Below are 21,418 nucleotides of genomic sequence, written 5' to 3'. Positions count from 1 at the left end.
AAATCGCAGCTCTGCTACTTACCAGCCATATAACCCTGGACGTGTTATCTGATCTCCCTATGCCTGTTTCCTGACCTGGAAAATGGGAGTGGTGAGGATTACATAAGTGATGTGAACCAAGTGTCCACATATAGCCTGGGGCACGGGAAGTGCCTAATGCATGGGAGCTGTCCCTGCGTCCACCTTGCTCAGGCTTCTGAGTCCCCAAACTGCTCACATCTCACAGCCTTGGCTTGGGGCGTACGAAGCTGCCTGCGCAGTCTTCTCTCTTCCGGAGCCCTTACTGGGTTTCAAGTTTGTGTATTCATTTGACTCTGAGGCTGCTCCTTTTCTCCCCACCCTGCACCACCAAATGAGGACCCCTGCAGAGTCGGCTCGGTCAGGCACATAGACACGTGGTGAGGAAGACACAGCGCTGCCCTCAAGGAGTCTGAGGCCTGGTGGACGAGCAGTAGGAACTCAAACAGTTACACGAAGCGCTCTGTCCCCTCATGGATTCTGCTGGCTCCTGGGCCTTGGGGATTCCTAGCTCTCTTGGTGCCTCTATGACTGGCCTCCATGGGGAGGGTGCTTTTCGCCAAATTCAGTGTCCCTTCTGCTCCAGTGACCCCTAGTCTGGGCTGGGGCCGTGGGAATACCACGTGACACATGGGAGCAGGAACCACTAGCTCTACCTGCCTTGGCTCCCCAAGACCAGTGGCTGGCGCATCTCAAGGCTGGCACCACCCTCTCACACCTGCCTGCTGAGTCTCGGATGCTGAATGGTGGAAATCTCACCTTCCGGCTTTTTCTCAGGACCCCTTACTGGGTGCTCTACTCTGTACCAGGCACAAGCCTGGGTGTTTTTTATGCAATGCCTTATTTAACGCTCACCTCAAACCTGTGCCATGAAGGCTATTGTTAGAGCAATCTTACAGATGAGGAAACTGAGGCCGGGGGGCTACTTTGTTCAAACCAGAAAGTGGTAGAGCTGCGATCTGATTCCAATCTGATGGCATCCAAAGTCCCTGGTGGTAACATGTCCCCAACTGTGACCAAGGAGTATGGAGTAAGCCATGAAGACTGTCATGAGGATTGGGAAAGAATGCATGTGGGCAGCTGGCAGGAGTCATCTGAGCCCCAGGGGGTGGTGCCATCTGCTCACCTGCAGCAGCTCCAGGTCTGCGGGCTCGGCCTGGGTGGGCACCAGCTCTGTCAGCATCTCCGACATCACCCTCACGTTCCCACTCACCATCTCCAGCTCACTGCGTAGCTTCCCAATCTGAAACACACGGTTGGTCGTGGTGAGAGAAGCCAGGGGTCTGGAGCCCATGTCACTCGCAGGGACAGAACCCAGTACCACCAACCCTGGGTGCAGCACCGGGGAGCCGACCTCCCAGCAGCCTCTCTCCCGGCTCCCAAAGCAACAGCTCTGTACTAGAGGCCTGCCCCACCCCTTCTACAGACCCCTCACAGAGGCGCTACCAACCGTTACCATCTCCACACTGGAATGAGCCACCAAGTGTGGCTGGAAGACTCCAGCATCTCCTGGGTCTAACACGGCAGCTAACAGGGCCCTGGAGGGTGGCTCCCCACAAGGGGAGGAGGGAGGCTGCAGGCCCTCTCTCTCTCTCCCACTAGAGGACTGGGATTCCGCCCTCTCTCTCTCTCTCCCACTAGAGGACTGGGATTCTGCTCTCTGTCTATCTCTTAGGAGGACTGGGCTTCTCCCTCTTTCTCCTCCTAGAGGACTGGGATTTTGTCTTGTTTCTGATCTATTTTGGTGTCCCAGGCTCATCTAAGGATAGTCCTTGCCCTGTCCTCCACCTTGCGTATGAAACTCAGATTTAGCACTTGTTCCAAGGGATGTGGGCAGGTTTTCAGTGGTCAAAGGGTTCCAAGGAGTTGGGCTTGGGGAAACATTTTCTTTTTTTTTTTTTTTTTGAGACGGAGTCTCGCCGTGGCCCAGGCTGGAGTGCAGTGGCAGGATCTCGGCTCACTGCAGGCTCTGCCCCCCGGGGTTCATGCCATTCTCCTGCCTCAGCCTCCCGAGTAGCTGGGACTACAGGCACTCGCCACCTCGCCCAGGTAATTTTTTGTATTTTTAGTAGAGACAGGGTTTCACCATGTTAGCCAGGATGGTCTCGATCTCCTGACCTTGTGATCCGCCCGCCTCGGCCTCCCAAAGTGCTGGGATTACAGGCGTGAGCCACAGCACCCGGCCTGGGGAAACATTTTCAATAAAGCTGCAGTCTCCTCAAAGAGGTTGGCTTGTGAAAGGCCACTGGTATAAGGATCTTATGCTGTGGGACCTTGTAGGGTGTTTAATACCCTCATGCACACTGGGAATGCCTGGGGAAAGATCAGTATGAAAGCGTCCAAGATTTATTTGACTGAAGAACCTTTTTACGTTTTGAGAAATGCTGGTACATTCTAAATCATGTGGCTGAGTTATAGTTGATTTCAGAGTGTCACTACATACATTCATGACTGTGACAGCAGCTACCATTTATAGACTACCTAATAAGTGCCAAGCGTTGAACATATATTGCTAACTTAATTTTTTTACCATAGGTAGACATCAATATCCCTGCTTTTATAGATGAAGAAATGGAGTGTAGAGACTAGTAGTATATCCACTGTGGTTCACTGACACCTTCCAAAACCTGCAAAATGTTTGATCTCTTTGGCTTACTTAATGAACACTCTTGGTATGAGTGAGTGGAAAAACTACTGATCACAAACCCCAAGTACCCAAATCAGATGGGACTTAATTACAAAGGAGTCTGGGAGTAACATCACTGCACACCTGATGTCTTACCGTGTCCCAAGAGACAAAAGGGGACTCTTGAATTAAAGAAAGATTAGTTTTGTTTAGCAAGCACCTTCTTGCATTAGAAGTAATTAGCGTCTTAATCCACACAGATGCCAGACTTCAGGCAATTGGTTAAAATCGTAACTGAGTTAGACAATCACAAGGTGGTTTTACAATTTTTTTACACACTTTTAACCCATTCAGAAAAAAAAAGTGCAGCTCGCTGTCAGCACTCATTTAATTTTACATACACATGCTCTTTGAGGCTGAAGTAAACCCGACTGATTTTCATCATGAAAATAAAACATAAAAACTGTTCTTGGAGTTATTTCTAAATGGAACTTGTCTCCAATCCTAACATAACAGAAATGTATATGATGTTACATTAGGATTAGAGACAAGGGTATTCTTGGGGCAAACGGGCAGTGCGTTAATAATTTTGTCCAGTTAGCAAAATCTTCTAGTAATATCTGTAACTCTGGGGGGTGATTTCATAACTTGCTATGAGAAAACAAATCATGGAAGTTTCTCTTCAAATAGGTTAGGGTGAGAATGAGTTCAAATGATACATAAAGTGGGCAGTGGGGACGCTTATTGGGAAAGTTAAGCTTCACTTTTCTTTCCATCACACATCCGTGTCTAACTCACCAGCACACTCAGCAGCTCCGCCTTTATGCTCCGCAGATGTGATGGGTCTGACGTGTGTACAACACCTCTAACGTGGGTCCCCCACAGTGTGCAGGCCTCTGCCCCCACCCCAGAAGCCAAAAGTCTAGAATGACAAGCCCCCAGCTCTACGAGCTGGTCATGGCTGTAGAAGTCACTCAGCAGATACAGCAGCCGTGGCACTCCACAAGCAGCTCATGGCCCAGTGGGCAAGCCGCCCCACCTCCAGCCACAGGAGGAAGGAAGTGACATGCCCAGGGTGCCACCTGCTCTGAGGTAGGTAATCCTTCAAAGCTAGTCAGAGGGCTGGGAAAACCTGTCCCCTAGAATCTCATACTAAGCCTCAAACCTTCTTGGCAGGGTGCGGTGGCTCACGCCTGTAATCCCAGCACTTTAGGGGGCCAAGACGAGTAGATCACTTGAGCTCAGGAGTTCAAGACTAGCCTGGCCAACATGATGAAATTCCATCTCTACCAAAAATACAAAAAATTAGCTGGGTGTGGTGGCTCATGCCTGTAGTCCCAGCTACTCAGGAGGCTGAGGCAGGAGAATTGCTTGAACCTGGGAGGCAGAGGTTGCAGTGAGCCTATATCGTGCCACTGTACTCCAGCCTGGGTGACAGAGCAAGACTGTTTCAAAACAAACAAAAAAGCTTCAGACCTTCTTGAGACTTCATGGGAAGCAGCATGGTACAATGTACATATGTTTTTTATTTTTTGCACAGATGTTTGGAAACTTTTCAGGCAGAACTTCTGTTCAAATGGAGCCTTTTTTTTTTTTTGAAACAGGTCTCTCTATGTTGCCCAGCCTGGTCTCAAACTCCTGGGCTCAAGTCATCCTCCTGCCTGAACCTTTGAGAAGCTGGGATCACAGACGCACGTGACCATGCCCAGCTCAAATGAAAGCTGTGTGTAAGAAACCACACAGGTGGAGCTGGCCTGAAGGGGCCGCCTACAGGACACCTCTCCATGGTGCTGTCGGAGGGCCCTGCAGAAAACACAGGTTGGAAAACGGCCAGGATACAGGGCAGTGCCTGCCAGGAGTCAGACAGACGTGAGCTTGAATCCCAACTGTCTCTGATGACTGTGTGCTCTGGGCAAGTGAATGGACCTCTCTGAGGCTCATCGCTCAAACAGGAAGAATCACACATAACCTGCAGGATGCTGTGAGGAAGAAGTGGAGGCTCCGTGGATGGTAAATTCTGACAGGGGGCCCTCCCTGATGTGTGTGGCCCACCTGCCTGGACCTGACGGTCCTGACCCCAGGCGCGTTTACCTGCTCCGGGGTTGGTGCTATGGGCGTGTCACCGGAGAGTATGGGCGGGGCGGGCAGAGGGGCAGTGTGCTGGCCAGAGTCCTCTTGCTGGCTGGAGTCAGTGCCCACAGAATCCTGTCCTGATTGTGTCTCTGAGTTGAACACGGTCTAGTGGGAGGAAAACAGGATCAGTGAGGGCTCTTGGGAACATCAAGAGCCCAGGAAGACAGGGGCCAGCTTGGTGATGTCTCTGGGGATGAATCCTGCCTCCCTTCCCTTGGTTCCCGGTACGGCAATTCTCTCACCCTCTGGGGTGTGTGGATGGGCGACAGCATGTCCAGGTCAGTCATGGGGAACTCCAGGCCTTTCCTCCGCAGGTCCTCATAGATGGTGACCACACCTGTCAGATCGGGCGAGCTGCGGAACGCGTCAGCCCAGGACTGAGAGGAGACAAGGGGACACAGCCGGTAACCACAGCTCACCTGTGAGCCTGCCCACCTGGCACCCAGACAGAGAACAGACATTCTTTCCCTGCTTTTTTTTTTTTTTTTTAACTACATCTGCCCTGCCCACTCCACAGCAAAGCATGCATTTGGCAAGCCTCCCTTCCCCCCCACAGAACTTCCCACCAGCAGACAACCGAGACGCCCCGAAATGAGAAGTGGAGCCTGGGACAAACACGATGGCCTCAACTCTCCACTGGGCAGGAAGCTCCTGCGCTGACAGCTCTTCCTGGCCCTGCCCTGCTCTGTCCTGGCACTCACCTGGATGAGGTTGAGCACCTTGTCATGCACGATGGTGGGTGGGTTGTTCTTGGGCAGGATGGTCCTCACCAGCACACTCTCCACGAAGTCCTGGCTGGCCACCAGCACGTGGAAGCGGTGCCCGCAGTTCTTGACACAGGTTTCTAAGACCTGGAGGGCCGAGAGGTGCCGTCGAGCACCTTGGTCAGAGGAGAGGCGGTGCTCAGGACCCCCACCCTTGTGGCTCCTCCTGTGACCCAGAGGGGAGGCCCAGGAGAGGAGATGGGACTTCCTGGAATGAGACCCTTTAATGTGGAGGACTGGGACAATGCCAGGACTGGGGGACTTGTTTACTGGAGGGCACGGCCTAGGGTGGGCAGAGGTGTGGTGTGTGGGCCGGACTTCCCTCCCTGACTGGCATCAGTGCACGTAGAATCCCGACGCTGTCTCTGAGGTGAACACGGTCTAGAGAGAACGGGCTCTCCAAGAGGAAATCAAGGAGCATCTGAGATGTCAATCGACTGGTGAGCCTGTGGCCCAGGGAAAAGGCACTGAACTTCCCTCCCCACTCTCCACTTCCCACTGCAGGAATTGCCTTTGCTTTTCACTTAAGCCAATTCACCTGGATATAAATGCTGCTTGTGGAGGAGGATGGGACAGCATTTATATCTTCCCCAGCCAAGCCCATGCCGACAGCTAGGAGGCCCACGCGTGTCTGACCGTCCTGAGATCTGGGCTGGTTCAGTGGTGTGGGCAAGACTGTTCCCAGCCACTGGTATTTATTTTACATTCATTTGCCAGAGCACCAAAGTGCCGGGCAGCACCCAACTCAGTCGGCCAGCCTCCCTGCCCCCACGGAGGCCTGGGTTTACTGAGCTTCAATGTCACCCGCAGGTCCTTTGGCCCAGGCTCTCCCTGCCAGTGGTTCTGGAGTGATGTAAGCATCTGTTCCCATGCTGGGGGATTGGGGAGAACCTTTCCACATGGCCTCTTGCCATTCTGCATCCGCCTGCAGTGTAGACAGGACAGTGCGTTGCCTACAGACCTTTCCAGCTCTCAAATGAGGGGCTCAGAGGAGGCTGGGAGTCCTGCTGGGTCTGAGGGGAGGTGACTTTCAGTGGACCATAGTCCTGCCACAGGACGGACGGATGGGGCACTCACTGTGAGAGCCAGCATCACCTCGTGGAAGTTCTTATTCCCCACGATTCTCTTCTTTACTGCTCGGAGGGCATCTTTGGGACTAAGAAGGAGGACAAGAAAAAGGGTGGGCTTAGGAATAGAGCCCCCTTACCCAACACCAGAGGCCCTGGAGAGCTGGAACAGTTCTTATTGGCCCATCCTCCCTGTGCCCCACCTGTTTTGTGTATCCAGCCAGGTTCTGATCACATCAGAATCTTCCTAGCCCATTGCTTAGCAGGGACTCACAATGTATGGCCCCTGGACCTCCTGCAGCACAGTCACTTTGAGAAAAGGTGAGAGTGTTTTGTTAAAAGTGCAGAACCTGGCCAGGTGTGGTGGCTCACGCCTGTAATCCCAGGACTTTGGGAGGCTGAGGCAGGTGGATCACTTGAGACCAGGAGTTCAAGACAAGCCTCGCCAACACGGTGAAACCCTGTCTGTACTAAAAATATAAAAATTAGCCGGGCGTGGTGGTATGAGCCTGTAATCCCAGCTACTTGGGAGGTTGAGGTGGGAGAATCGCTTGAACCCAGGAGGCAGAGGTTGCAGTGAGCCAAGATTGCACCACTTGTACTCCAGCCTGGGCAACAGAGTGAGAGCCGAGATTGCGCCACTGTACTCCAGCCTGGGCAACAGAGTGAGACCCTGTCTCAAAAAAACAAAGGACATTAAAAAAAAAAAGCAGAACCTAGGTCCCCACCCTAGACCACCTGAACCAAATTCTCAGGGAGTGGGGCCCCTGAATCTGAATGCTTCTCACGCTCCCCAGGGGTTTGTTATGCATGCTCAAGTTTAAGAACAAATAACCTGGAGGCAAAGTGTTTTCATTACAAAAATAGAGATGGGGTCTTGCTATGTTGCCCAGGCTGGTCTCGAACTCCGGGGCTCAAATGATCCTCCCACCTCAGCCTCCCAATATGTTGTGATTACAGACATGAGTCCCTGAGCCCAGCTAGCACAGTGTTCTGATGCCCCGTCCTGGCCAGCTGCTCTATCTGTCCATTTATCCTTCCATTCAAATCTTTTTTTTTTTTTTATTTTCTTCTGAGACAGAGTCTCACTCTGTCGCCCAGGCTGGAGTGCAGTGGCGCAATCACAGCTCTCTGCAGCCTGGAACTCCTGGGCTCAAGTCATCCTCCTGCCTCAGCCTCCCAAAACGCTGAGACTACCAGTGTGAGCCACCATGTCTGGCCCATTCAACTCTTATTAAGCACCCAATACGTGCATGGCACCATGCTAGGTGCTGGGGATACAGTGGCAAACAAGACCATATGGCCCTGCCTCCTCCCCACCTTGCGGGGAGATCCAAAGAAGAGCAAGGAATAAGCAGGTCCTGGAAAAAGAGCAGAGGTGAGGATGGGGGTGGTCAGAAAAGATCTCCGAGGGGGTGGTCTTGAAGTCGGGCCTTGAAAGATGGGAAGGACCAGCTGGGGGGAGTGGGGGCAGAGCAGTTTGGGTCAAGGTCAGAGCCTGGACCAAGGTCTTGGGTGCAGAGCAGCTTGGTGCCTTGGAGGAACTAAGAGGAGGCCACACTGAGTGTGGGGGAGGTTGGGGAGGGCTGAAGAAGCCTAGGGGTCACGGTGTTGGGAGGCCCCTGGAAGCTGGGGTGCCAGCCTGATCTCCCTGTCCCCTCTGTGATTCCCACCACCCTCCACCCTCGGCCCTATACAGGTATACTCAGTGCTGCCTTGACTGCTCTTGTCTAAAAGCCTTTTACACGGCCCCCACTTGCACCCTGAAGGCTCCTGATGTCCACATCCACAAGGCGAAGCCTTGGTTAAAATCCACCCCATCCACGACACTTTCTCAGGTCCTCCAGTCTCCCTGGCCTGTTCTGCCCTGCCACACTGAACTGGGGGCCCGCCCTGGGTAGAGAAGAAGCCTGCCAGAGGGCAGGGATGCTGTTCTCTTTGGACAGCTTCCCTTCCTAGAGCCCATCACACTACTGAAGCGTAAGTAACATTTCCCAGCCTGGCCAGTGGCCCCTGGGGCCCATCCTGCTGTCTGCCTGGCTGTCAGTGCTGACCCCATCCAGGATTAAAGCAGGAGAGCCTGGAACCCTGGCACTGGTTCTCAGCAGGAGCGAAGGCAGAGGCAAGGCTTCCTAGGGACGGAGCCTGCCTGGGGGCTAGAGCTGTGGATGCGGTCAGGCCTGCGGTGGAAGGGACACGGTGGGGAAAGGGATGGTGGCCCACCAAGGGGGGTCCTGGCCCAGAAGCCTGAGAGCAGTTTCCAACCCTTGCCTCCCTGGGCAGCCCCTCGCCTGTCCCTGGCTCCTGGTCTCAGCCTGGCCACTGACCCACGGGCTACTTCAGCACTTTATAACGACTTCTTTCCACCTCTTCTAGGGTGGCCTAGAGACAAGGGAATCAGAATCATTCCCTGGCGTGTTCCGCCATGCGCCACTGACCTGGGGGCCCACCCTGGGAGAGAAGAAGCCTCCTAGAGCGCAGGGACAGTGTCCTTGTTGGACACCTTCCTCCCTAGAGGGAAGCACTGGGAATCGGAAGTTCTGGCCTTGCCACTGCTGTGGGCCCATGGTGTCTGGTACTCTGCTAGGGGCACAGAGTGTATGACAAGGAGGCCACAACCCAATGGGGGAGACGCTTTAGTAATGAGGCTAAGTTTAGGTGCCATGCTTGGTGAGGTCAAGGGTCACACCTGCCTTTGATCACTGCTGGGTCCCTAGTGCCTCTTGTGGTGCCTGGAACACACAAGGTGCTCAAATAAATAGCAACGCACCTGAACAACGCTGAGCCCGTTCCTCCCATGTTTATAAGGGACATGGGGGCAACGTCCATGAGGCTCCCAGGCCTGTCTAGAGACTTGGTGAGGTTTTCTGCCTCCTGCTTTCTTTCTTCTGACCTCTGCCCACCACTCCTTCCCTCACCCTCACTCTCATGAGTCCTTGGCAAGACCAGGGAGCAGGTTCCGGCAGCCACTGCCCTCTCCTGACTGGGCCTTGACTGTGTGACTCAGATGCCCACAGCCTCCCTCCAGCTCAGAGCTGGGCACTCCCTGCCCTCCACCTGCGTCCAGCCTGCCCCTCTCCACGCAAAGCCCTCCTGGGCTGAGAGGAACCCTGCATTGGCTGCGGGAGAGCTGGATGATCCCAGCGAGAACTGGAGAGGGAAAGGAGGGTCCACACTGATTTCTCAGGATGGAGGCCCCGTCTGGCAGCACTTCCTGCTCCCCATGGCCCCCACACCTCTCCCCAGCCTTCACTGGGTTTTCCTGAGAGGGCAGGGACCCTCGCATCCTCTTTCTGCTCCCTCCAGGGACTCGGGCTTATTGCTGGAAGGATCTAACAGAGCACCTTCGAGGACAAAGACCTAGAGAGGTAAAGTGACTTCTGAAGGTCACACGGCTGGTCAGTGACAACGAGTCAGACATCGGAGGCCAAGACCCCAATCCCTCCCCCACACCACGTGCCTTGGCAGGGCTCCTTGGCACTGAGCAAGACGATAGCGTGACCCCAACACCAGAAATGCCTGGCAAATGCCAGTGCTGTTCAGGCTCACGGTTCAGCTTCACTTTCCCTGCCATCCTTGTGCTCTCCCCTACCCTCCAGGCTGGTGTCAAATCTTAAGGAAATGGAAGTCTGTTTCTGCTCACAGAAAAGCCAGAGTCTCTCTAGCGCACACTCCCGCCTGCAGAATGCAGATGACGCCTGGGGTCAACAATCAGAGTCTCCAGCTTGCCTCGTCCTAGGGAGATGCTGCATACAAGGCTGGGCTTCCAGATCCGTGTGGAATCTGGGCTGCCACTAAGAGAGGCGGGGTCGGGTGGCAGCCCCCAGGGGCCAGCTCTACTCCTGCTGTGAATTCCTACCTTGGATGGGGCTCAGATGGCCTCTGCAGCCAAGTGGGTTGGGTGAGACTTGGTGGCTATGGCAGCAATGGGGCTGGGGCAGGGGCTCCCTGGAAGGGTGCAGGTGTGTGCTGCGTGGTGGATGGCCATCTCTGCCTGTGCCCCACGACCTCTCCTTGGGGGGCCCTTACCCTTCCTCCGTCTCGTTGATGATGTCGCAGATCTCCATGTTGAGGGCCCAGTCCTCGCTCTGCAGGGAGCCATCTGTGGCTTTCTCTGAGAAGAAACCATGAGTCATAAAGGCATGAGGGGGTCCTGAATGGGTAAACTCAAACCACGGGTGGGAGAGGAGGGGGTTGCAGGGCCGGATGAGATGGGGAGGAGGAAGATGACAGACGCTTCCTGGGCACAGGGCCTGGCCCTGTGTGAGACTGCTCTACACACATCGTCCCGTCGTCACTAGATTCTTGTAGCCACTGAGGCCGGGAGTACCTCTGCCCTTCAATGGATGAGGAAACCGTGACTCTGAGTGCACCAAAGGGATGCGCCAGAGGGGAATCTAGGCGGGCCTCCGTGTGCTTATTCCTGACATGACAATATGGAGACAGTGCTTTGCTTCATTTCTGTAGATAAGATGTTCTCCCTTGACTTTAGAATTATCTTTTGAGCTGGGCGTGGTGGCTCACGCCTGTAATCCCAGCACTTTGGGAGGCTGAGGTGGGTGGATCACCTGAGGTCAGGAGTTGAGACCAGCCTGACCAACATGGTGAAGCCCCGTCTTTACTAACTACAAAAAAGTAGCTGGGCGTGGTGGCACATGACTGTAATCCTAGCTACTTGGGAGGCTGAGGCAGGAGAATGGTTTGAACCCAGGAGGCAGAGGTTGCAATGAGATTGAGCCATCACACTCCAGCCTGGACAACGAGAGCGAAACTCCATCTCCAAAACAAACAAACAAACAAACAAACAAAAAAGAATTATCTTTTGAGTTGGTAACCATTCACAGGATACAAAATCTAAAAGTTCTCAAGTGGTATACAATGGAGCTAGGTATATCTATCTCTGTCCCCTGCCCCAGCTCCCTCTTCCTAGAGGCATCCCCTGTAACCAAGTTCCTCTAGAATCTCACAGAGGCCTTCTTTACCTAGGAAGAAAAGGCTCCATTACTAACAGGTCACCTCGCCCTCCTGTACCCTTCTGAGGCACCCACGGAAGGCACCGATGCCGAGCCACCCGGCAGAACTGCCCCAAAGAGAGGTGATGATTCATGCAAGGTATCAGCACGGCAAGGTATCAGCACGGTACGGGCCCAAAATAAACACTCAGCAGGTGGTGGTGGTTCTTTTTAAAAAAAGTTGAGGCGAAAGTCACATAAAATAAAACTAACCATTTTACTGTGTATAATTCAGTGGCATCTGGTACATTTGTAATACTAAATACAACCACCACCACCTCTATTCAGTTCCACGAAATTTTCACTTTGTGGCAGTTCCTAGGGTAAGATTTCCAGGCCGGGAGTCAGCTGCAGGGTTCTGGAAGCCTGTCAGGGCCATGGCCGGGACCACTGGCTGCAGGTCTGCACGGTAGCAAGTACCGGGCTTGGCAGCCTTTTGTAAACCGTAGTGTGGGAGGCACTAATTGGTACTACATGAATGATGAACGCGGGAACTCGCAATGCTAGCACCTTCTTAAACAGTCTTTAGGAAAGGGAGGTGCTGCATGGCCTGTTTTTTGTTCTCTGCGCTTTCCTAGATGCTATCTTCACGCGTCAACCACGTGCACACAGGAAATTTTGTGCCCTGTTTCTTGCAGGTAACGTTCTATTACGCACATCACTCTGGCTGGTATGTATTGTGACTACATGGAGGACTGTGTGATAAGACAGGCCTTGCTCAGCATTTTAAGGGTGAGACCCTGTTCTGATGCAGGGCACTACCCAAGGCTCCCTCCCCTGCAAGTGTCACATGCAGAGTACTCATCCGCCTGCTGCAGCCATCCTGCCGGCCTCGGCACACCTGCTGGCTGGCGGGCCTGGCACTTGGACACAGTACTGCTGGCTGTCTATTATCTGTCAGGAGTGTGGGCCAGAGTAGGCATGTAGAACTTGTTATTCCACGTGATGTCACGCTGTCCTGCAAGGGAGGCTGTCTCCTCACGGCTGTGCCCCAGCTTGGGGAGGGTGGGTGACTCCTCGCTTGCTACACAGCTATTTGTAAGCCAGGCCGGTTCCAGGCACTGGGATACCATAGTGGACTCGGTGGGCATGGTCCCTGCCTTAAGGTGCCCAAAAGAAGCCACAGTGCATGCTAAACCCAGTCTGCCGGAGGACAGAGGAGGGCAGCTTCTGTGGGACTGGACAGGGCCCTCTTCTAGCCAGGCTGGCTCAACCAACTGTAAAACTGTGGCTCTGAGACCTTGGTTTTGCAATTGGCCCAACTTCAGTTCTACCCTCAGGTCCTGAGCCAGATGGATGCCAGGGTGGCCCAGGACACATGCCAGGCGGCTGAGGCAGAGGGCGGTTGCTTTACCCCCAGATCAGGCCTGGAGGAGGGGATGAGGAAGGCTCCTCTGACAGGGCTGAAAGACAGAGTCGTCCATCCTGTGAAGGTTTACTGAGTGTGGCTTCTTTGTACCACACCCCTGCCCTTTGGGGTTCCACACTTACAGAGCCACCTGGGAAGAACAGAGCGGGCTGAACAAGTGTCCCTCTGAGCAGAGGGCCACGCCCTGCTTTGGAGGGTTTTGGGGCAGGGGTTAGTCATGTCAGTCAGTGTTAACCTACAGAACCTGCTCCTCTGCCACAGGCCACATCTCAGCAAGCGCCAGTCACACAGGCCAGAGGATTAGTGTCATCTCCCTCCCTACCCACACCTAAAGGCCGCGAAGTCTTGCCAAGTCAGCTGCCAAATCTCTGTCCATCACACTATCCCCTTCTCACCATCCCCTCTGCCACTGCCCCTGCCCCAGCCTGGCCACCATCCTCCTGCTAGACCACCACCTCAGCTTCTTCCCTCCTCCTGCCTCCCTCCTCCCACCCATTCTCCACGCTGCCCAGAGGGAACTTTCTGAAACCTGAAAATGACAGTGTCCTTCCTGCCCAAATCCTTCCGTGTCTCCCTAGTCTTCGACCTGGCCTGCATGCCCTTCCACAATAATAATATTTTAACTTCCCAAGTTATATGCCATAGAATATCAAGCAGCATTAGCTGTTCACATGAAGAATGAGATTTAATTTTCACACGCTGTAAGGTGTGCATTATTGCCCTCATCTCATGAGGAAACTGAAGCACAGAGAGATCACCAACTTGCAAAGGGCACACAGAGGTAAGGGCGGGGCAGCCGCTGACTCTGTGGCGCAGGTGCCTGAGGCTTCTGTGCCATCCGCATCTCTCAGCGGGGGCGGGGAACTCTGCTTTCCCAGAAGTGCCCTTCCTGACCATGCAGGCAGTCGGCCCTCTCCTCCCTGAGCTCCACCGGCAGGCCTCTCAGTGGTCCCCCCCATCAGATCCCCTTCTGTCCCCAGTGCCTCCTGAAAAGGATGGGCACCTCTCATCTCCTGGAGGAGGGAACATCAGTGTTTCAGGAGAGGCTGTGTTTTGGAAAGGCAAGCAAGTGGCTTTGAAAGGGAAGCGGGTACATTGATAAATAAGAGCAATCCCATACCAGGGAATCAGGTGGGTGCAGAAGGATCCCGCGCCCCCACCCCCGTGCATGAGTCTGATGTGACCCAATCAGTGCGGGCAAGCTCCTGAGCCCTGAGTGGCAGCAGACAGCAGTGGGCAGAGCCAATCAGAAGATGGAGGTGTTCTGCGGGGTGGGAGGGGACATGTGGCCTCAACGAGAAAGGGTAGAGGAAGAGGAGGAGGAGACAAAATCCGGACAAGGCCGATCTGAGCAATTTCAGTACAAGACAGCTGTTGGGAGGCTGTGGGACACATCTGCCCAGACCATCACTTGCCAACTCCTTCTAGGTTCCTCCAGGTCCAGGTGTGGACAACGGGATTGGGGAGAATCATGTGGATTTCCTTCAGATGCCCACAGGGTAGGCATATGACATCAGGGCAGAATTTTAAACCCACAGGAACCTGGCAATATTTGTTTTGTTTTTGTTCTTCACCACAGAAGTAATTCAGCTTGCTATTTTAAGAAGGGGGAATAAAAACACTGACAGTGGTTACCAGTTACCAAGAGAATGACAACTGATTCCCAGACCTCGGAGCTGTAACCTTCAAGGGCCTCTGGGTAGCAGCTGTGCTCTTGTCTTCCAGCTCCTGACAGAGCCGGGCCCTGCAATCCTCCACCTGTCATCAGGTGGCTTTGTGGTTGTTTATGGATGGCAAGCCTGTGGCTTCGGATCACTGGGCACCTGTGCGTCCTTACAGCAAGCAGTCTGTCCTCTCCCTGTTGGGCCTGGTGCAGATACCACCTCCCTGGAGGGCTCCAGATAATCTGCCTGGCACGATGGCAAGACCCACCTGGCCCCTCATGGAGATGAGGATGGAGTGGTACGAGTCTGGCCTGACCTAACTCAGAGACTGTGGGCAAAGATCCAGCCCCTCTGAGTCTCTGTTTTTGCACCCGTAAAATCAGGATAAGACTGCCTGCCTCACAGGATGCGGTGACCTTGCAGCCAGACAATGTCAGTATGACATCAGGAAAGGCTAGCAATGAGTAACCGAGCTACAATGACTGACGGGCCAAGAGAAAGAATGAGTAGTCTCCAAAGACACGCCACACCACGGGCAGGATCAGAGATGGGGGCCTTGGTATGGTATCACCCCTTTCTTTCTTTCTTTTTTTTTTTTTTTTTTGAGACAGTCTCGTTCTGTCACCCAGGTTGGAGTACAGTGGCACAATCTTGGCTCACTGCAACCTCTGCCTCCCGGGTTTAAGCGATTCTCCTGCCTCAGCCTCCCGAGTAGCTGGGATTACAGGTACCTGCCAACACACCTGGCTAAGTTTTGTATTTTTAGTAAAGATGGGGCTTCACCACGTTTGTCAGGCTGGTCTCGAACTCCTGACCTCAAGTGATCCACCCGCCTCAGCCTCCCAAAGTGCTGGTGTTACAGGTGTGAGCCACTGCCCACTGTGTCCGGCCAGTATCACCCCTTTCCACACCAGCCTTCTGGGAAGCAGCCTGGAGCCCTCTCGCTCCCACCCTGCACATTCCAACAGTCTCACGATCACTGAGACAGCTCTGGCTCAAGCTGCCACCTCCCCAGGCCTGCACTGCCACCTCCACACTCTACTCAAACATAACTCCAAGCACAACTTCCTCTGTTTAAATATTGTCTATCACCCTCACTGCCTGAGGATCAAAAGCCCGAACTCTCCAGGGGCTGGCGTCAGCCACAGTCAGCTGTACCCCCTCCCTCTATGTGGCTTGTCCTCTCACGCCTCTGAGATCCTGTCTGCAATGCCATTCCTCATTCCGTCAGGCTCATCCAGTTCACATGCTCATCTGGCACTCAGCATGCACCAGGCATGGGACTAATAAGCACGTCATACCCTCAGTCACCCATCACCACAACCTTTAAGACAGAGGATGAATAAACTCAGGGGCATGGAGAAGTCAGCAATTTGCCTGCAGTCACACAGTTTGTGAGATGCAGAGCAGATTCAAAGCCAGAGAAGTCTGGTTCTCAAGTCCATATTCATAACCACTACGCTATGTGCTTCTCAAACATTCTCAACACTTGTCCAGACTACAGGGAGATGTCAGTGAGCAAATCCAGCAAGGGCCTGCCCCAGCCGTGGTTTATAGTCCAGTGGAAGGCCACAGCTGACAATTCCAAGAGGTCAAGTTTCTATGGCAGGAAAGACCAGGTGCTGAGACAGTGCCAGGCATGCTGATGAAGAGGAGGAATGAGTCAGCTGAACTCCCCTTGTCTTTTTTTTTGTTCTTTTTTTTTTTTTTTTGAGACGGAGTCTCGTTCTGTCGCCCAGGCTGGAGTGCAGTGGTGCGATCTCGGCTCACTGCAACTTCCATCTCCTGGGTTCAAGCAATTCTCTGCCTCAGTCCCCCAAGTAGCTGGGATTATAGGCGCCCACCTAATTTTTTTTGTGTATTTTTAGTACAGATGAGGTTTCACCACCTTGGCCAGGCTGGTCTTGAACTCCTGACCTCGTGATCCACCCGCCTTGGCCTCCCAAAGTGCTGGGATTACAGGCATGAGCCACCGCGCCCAGCCGAACTCCTGTCATCCTTTTTTTTTTTTTTTTTTGAGACTGAGTCTCACTCCATCGCCCAGGCTGGAGTGCAGTGGTGCAATCTCTGCTCACTGCAACCTCCACCTCCAAGGTTCAAGCGATTCTCCTGCCTCGGCCTCCCGAGTAGCTGGGATTACAGGTGTGTGCCACCATGCCTGGCTAATTTTGTATTTTTAGTAGAGATGGGGTTTCACCATATTGGCCAGGCTGGTCTTGAACTCTTGACTTCGTGATCCACCTGCCTTGGCCTCCCAAAGTGCTGGGATTACAGGCATGAGCCACCGTGCCCAGCCGAACTCCCCTCATCTTCTAAGCCCCATCCAGGGTTGGGTCCTCGGTGGTGCCTCCTTCTGGGTAGACCGTGCCACTCCTCATCCCGCACCATGACAATAACAACATCATGGAGAACAATGACAAACAGCCATCATTCAGTGAAGAGGCGTCAGCCTGTGTAGGATGCTTGGGGGACCTCCTTTTGTGTCACCTCCCCACATCCCCGACTGTCATGGAGGCAGCCAATGTGCGGAGGTTTGTGACTTGCTAGATGCAAAGCCAGGCCTGCGTGCGTCAAACTCCTGTGCTCTCCACTCTGCTCTGTCCCCGTGAAGACTGACTCTGACTGCCTGGGGCAGACACTTCTGGGGCCCACCTTCTGGTGCAACAGAGCCGGGGGGGTATTACATACTTTTGGAATGACAGACTGAGGCTCTGCACTGCCTAGGTGCTCAGTTCGATGCTGACTGCCCCTGCCTACCCTGCCTTCCCAGAGCAATATTCACTGTATTTCACTGATTAGCCACCAGGCTAAGGACAGAACAAGAAAGAGTCTGGCTGTTTTGAGACATCGTGGAGCTGTCAAACCCACCCTGAAACTGCCGACCTTCAGGCTTCTTGCTAGGTAGACAAAGTGCGTTGTTGTGGTGGTTTCAGACTCTGCTGGTTGGGTTTCCTGTTACCTGCAGCTCAAAGTATTTGTGATTAATATTCCGCTTTAAGGAGTGAGGTCCAGCTGCCCTGGCCTTCCCACGGGACTGCTCCGTGGTGGACAACTACGGCATGGACCTGAAGGCACCGGGCTCCACTGAAGCCCTCGGGAGCCGGCACTGAGACCTGGCCCAGTCCTTCCTCCCACTCCCTCTCGTCACCAGCTCAGATGACTGCCTGCACCCGCCCCATCACCCTCCTCAGGCTTCTGTGCCTCTGAACATGCTGCCCTTCTTCCAGGAAGAAATGTGCTCCTCCCCACCTCAACTCGTGCTCCTAAGCCCAGATCAAAGGTCAGGTCTGGTGGAGTCCACCCTGACACCCCCCACCCTGCCAGGGCCTATTCCTTCCAGCTAGCGGCCGATAGCATTTTCCACAGACCACAACTCTAAGCACTGCTTAGTGGAGTGATTAAAATAACTCTGTTGGGCGATTTCTTTGTTTCTACATCTCTCTCTCCCAGGAGTCTGTGAGCTCTTTAAGGGTGGCGGTTATAGCTCACGAATGGTCCAATTGTCTACCCCAGCTGGGACCTGGCCCATGATAAACCTGCAGTACCTGTTTGCTGAATGACTGAATGAAAGATGAGGCCTTATTCACCAGCACAATAAACCTTTATAACGGTGTAAATGAAATGGAACACCTCCACACTTTGGCACTCATTGATCCCTTAGTAGCTATTGTGTGGAAATCCTAATCTTTCTTCAAACTTGCAATCCTCTGAATACTTTTTTTTTTTTTGAGACAGAGTCTCACTCTGTTGCCCAGGCTGGAGTGCAGTGGCACGATCTCGGCTCACTGCAACCTCCACCTCCCGGGTTCAAGTTCACCTGCCTCGCTCGGCCTCCCGAGTAGCTGGGACTACAGGCGTGCACCACCATGCCCGGCTAATTTTTGTATTTTTAGCAGAGACAGGGTTTCGCCACATTGGCCAGGATGGTCTCGATCTCTTGACCTCGTGATCCGCCCGCCTTGGCCTCGCAAAGTGCTGGGATTACAGGCGTGAGCCACCGTGCCCCTTTGAATACTTTAAAAAAGTACCACGTCCCTCCTTAATCTGTCCTCCAACATCCTCAGGACCTGTGACCACTCCACTCTGGTAATGATCTCCGGAGCCTTCACTATTCTGACCGACCCCTCTGGACATAGGCCAGCCGTGCTGTCCATCTGGAAATGCAGTGTGGGAACCCACACGCCACACTTACCTGTCCTTGCTAGATACTGTATTTCTATTACTGTACTCAGTGTCTATGTGAAATTTTTATTAACCCCACCATACGGAGCTGACTCCAATAGTTGTGAAAGATGCTTGCTCCCCCCGGGCTCCCAGCATTTAGATTTTCTAGACCCCCTTGCAGCCAGAAGTAGCCCTGGGACTTCTGGCCGCTGAGACGGAAGCGGGTGTCTCTTGGGCGGCTCCTGGGGAAGGTTTTGCTTTCTTGGTAACAGAGACACAGACAGCTGGTACTTTCACCTGTGCTTCCTACCATGAGAACGCAAGCACGAGGATGAACCCAACGTGGTGAAGAAGGTTAGGCAGAAATACAGAAGGAGCCACTACTGAACGAATTCATTCTAGATGGACACAGATGTTTTCACTCAAAGGGAAACCCAGTAGGTCTCTTAGTTCTCTTTTTTTTTTTTGAGATGGAGTCTCACTGTGTTGCCCAGGCTGGAGTGCTGTGGCACGATCTTGGCTCACTGCAACTTCCGCCTCATTGGTTCAAGCGATTCTCCTGCCTCAGCCTCCAGGGTAGCTGGGATTACAGACGCCCACCACCACGTCCAGCTAATGTTTGTATTTTTAGTAAAGATGGGGTTTCACCATGTTGGCCAGGCTGATCTTGAACTCCTGACCTCAGGTGATCTGCCTGTCTCGGCCTCCCAAAGTGCTGGGATTACAGGTGTGAGCCACTGTGCCCGGCCTCTTTCAGTTCTCAGGGGGAATCAGTGAGATGGAAAAGTTGGGAGGATGGGATGCAGACACAGACAAATCCTGCCCAGACTCCAGCACCTACCAAGCTGTGTGAGCCTGGGTGACTCCTCGGCCTCTCTGTGCCTCAGTTCCTCCTCTACAGAATAAAGATGACCAAAGCACTCACTTTCCAGGGATATGTGAGGAGGAGAGTATACATTTCAAGCACCAAAATAAATGTTATCCTCTACAAACATATCAACCACAACATGATTGAGAATTTCAAGAACCCCATAAGAGATTTTTAAATCACAAATATGCAGAAGCCATTTTTTTTTCAGCCAGAAACTTGTCTTGAAAACTATTTTCCAAAGGAATAACTCTTTCCAGACCCAGCGTGGAAAGTTCCATCCATCTCCTAATTTGCTGAGCCACCCTTCCTCAAAACCCTGGCTGCCTCTCCCCTGTTATTTTTTTTTTAACCATAACCACAAGAGAAACCCTAAAATACCTTACAGAGGGTATTGCTTCTGCAACCCACAATTTTAAAGTCGATGTAACTAAGTATAGTACCTAAAAAAAGGAAATGTCAGTGAGATAAAGAAAGGTTTTCTAAAACTCCCCAGGTAAGAAGAAGTGAGGCTGTGAAGGCAGAGGCTTGAAGTGGCTGGCTGAGGTACAGATGGCATTTGTTTTCACTCCCCACTTGGGAGTGTAAAAGGTGTTGCTGACAATCTGGATGGTCAGGGGTGGAGTGGGGTTTGTATTAGTCAGGGATCTCTAGAGAAAAGGAACTAGGCTGGGCGTGGTGGCTCACACCTGTAATCACAGCACTTTGGGAAGCCAAGGTGGGTGGATCACGAGGTCAGGGGTTCAAGACAAGCCTGGCCAACATGGTGAAACCCTGCCTCTACAAAAAATATAACAATTAGCCAGCTGTGGTGGCATGCACCTGTAGACCCAGCTACTCAGGAGGCTGAGGCAGGAGAATTGCTTGAACCTGGGAGTTGGAGGTTGCAGTGAGCCAAGACCGCCCCATTGCACTCCAGCCTGGGAAATAGAGTCCGTCTCAAAAAAAAAAAAAAAAAAAAGAGAAAAGGAGCTAACAGAAAGAAAAAGAGATAGACACACACACACACACACACACACACACACACACACGAGAAAGAGAGAGCGAGCACTTAAGGAATTGGCTTATGCAGGTGTGAAGGCTTAGCAAGTTGAAAATCTGTAGGGTGTGCTGGCAGGCTGGAGATCCAGGGAACAGACGCTGTCCGACTGCAAGGGCAAGGGGAGCCTGCTGGCCAAATTCCCTCTTGTTCTAGGGAGGTCATTCTTTTTCCATTCAGTCCTTCAACTGATTGGACGAGGCCCACCCACGTTATTGAGGGCAATACGCTTTACGTGGGTCTGGTGATTTAAATGTGAATCTCATCTAAGACATACGTTCACAGAAACATCTAAAACAATGTTTGACCAAATATCTGTCGCCCGTGGCCTAGCCAAGTTGACACATAAACTTAACCACTACAGGGTTTATACTGCACCAACACAAACAAGTTCAAACAGTAGACCCCTCTGTCTGTCCCTAAATTTTCTGTTTGTCTCAGCCCCTGCGGTCTGGCTGGTTCTTCTCTCCCCCTCCCTTCTCCCCTGGCTCAATCCTTCCCTTCTCTACTTTCCCCAGCAGGAGTGAGGCCCAGTTCCCCTCCTCAGGGCTTGCACGTTGGTTCTCCACTGCACTTTGCAGTGCTCTATCAACTTGTAAGTTTCCCGTGTCCCTTGAGGTGGAGACCTGGGGGACGCAGCTGGGAAGGGGCGGAGCTGGCACCTGAACCCAGCTCTTCTGATGCAGAGACTAAG

At 53.0% G+C, this 21,418-nt stretch overlaps 1 protein-coding gene across 6 annotated transcripts in view; it reads right to left on the bottom strand.

Moving 5' to 3' along the window:
- TOM1 (target of myb1 membrane trafficking protein) overlaps window positions 1-21,418 on the bottom strand; it is a 49,277-nt gene that overhangs the window by 19,577 nt on the left and 8,282 nt on the right. For 2 of the 6 annotated variants that reach the window (XM_055251497.2, XM_055251498.2), the window contains exons 2-7: window positions 10,638-10,722; window positions 6,619-6,697; window positions 5,479-5,628; window positions 5,020-5,154; window positions 4,736-4,882; window positions 1,145-1,261 (exon numbers count right to left, since the gene is read on the bottom strand). In XM_055251497.2, coding sequence (XP_055107472.1) covers window positions 1,145-1,261; window positions 4,736-4,882; window positions 5,020-5,154; window positions 5,479-5,628; window positions 6,619-6,697; window positions 10,638-10,722 — 713 coding nt within the window. The remainder of the gene's footprint in view (window positions 1-1,144; window positions 1,262-4,735; window positions 4,883-5,019; window positions 5,155-5,478; window positions 5,629-6,618; window positions 6,698-10,637; window positions 10,723-21,418) is intronic. The other 4 variants (XM_055251501.2, XM_063623767.1, XM_055251499.2 and 1 more) reach the window with 3 other exon arrangements.

Source organism: Symphalangus syndactylus, chromosome 18 (genome assembly GCF_028878055.3).
Source record: "Symphalangus syndactylus isolate Jambi chromosome 18, NHGRI_mSymSyn1-v2.1_pri, whole genome shotgun sequence".
Taxonomy (NCBI): domain Eukaryota; kingdom Metazoa; phylum Chordata; class Mammalia; order Primates; family Hylobatidae; genus Symphalangus; species Symphalangus syndactylus.
Note: the sequence above shows the minus strand (reverse complement) of the source record. Positions and strands in the feature narration are given on the sequence as shown.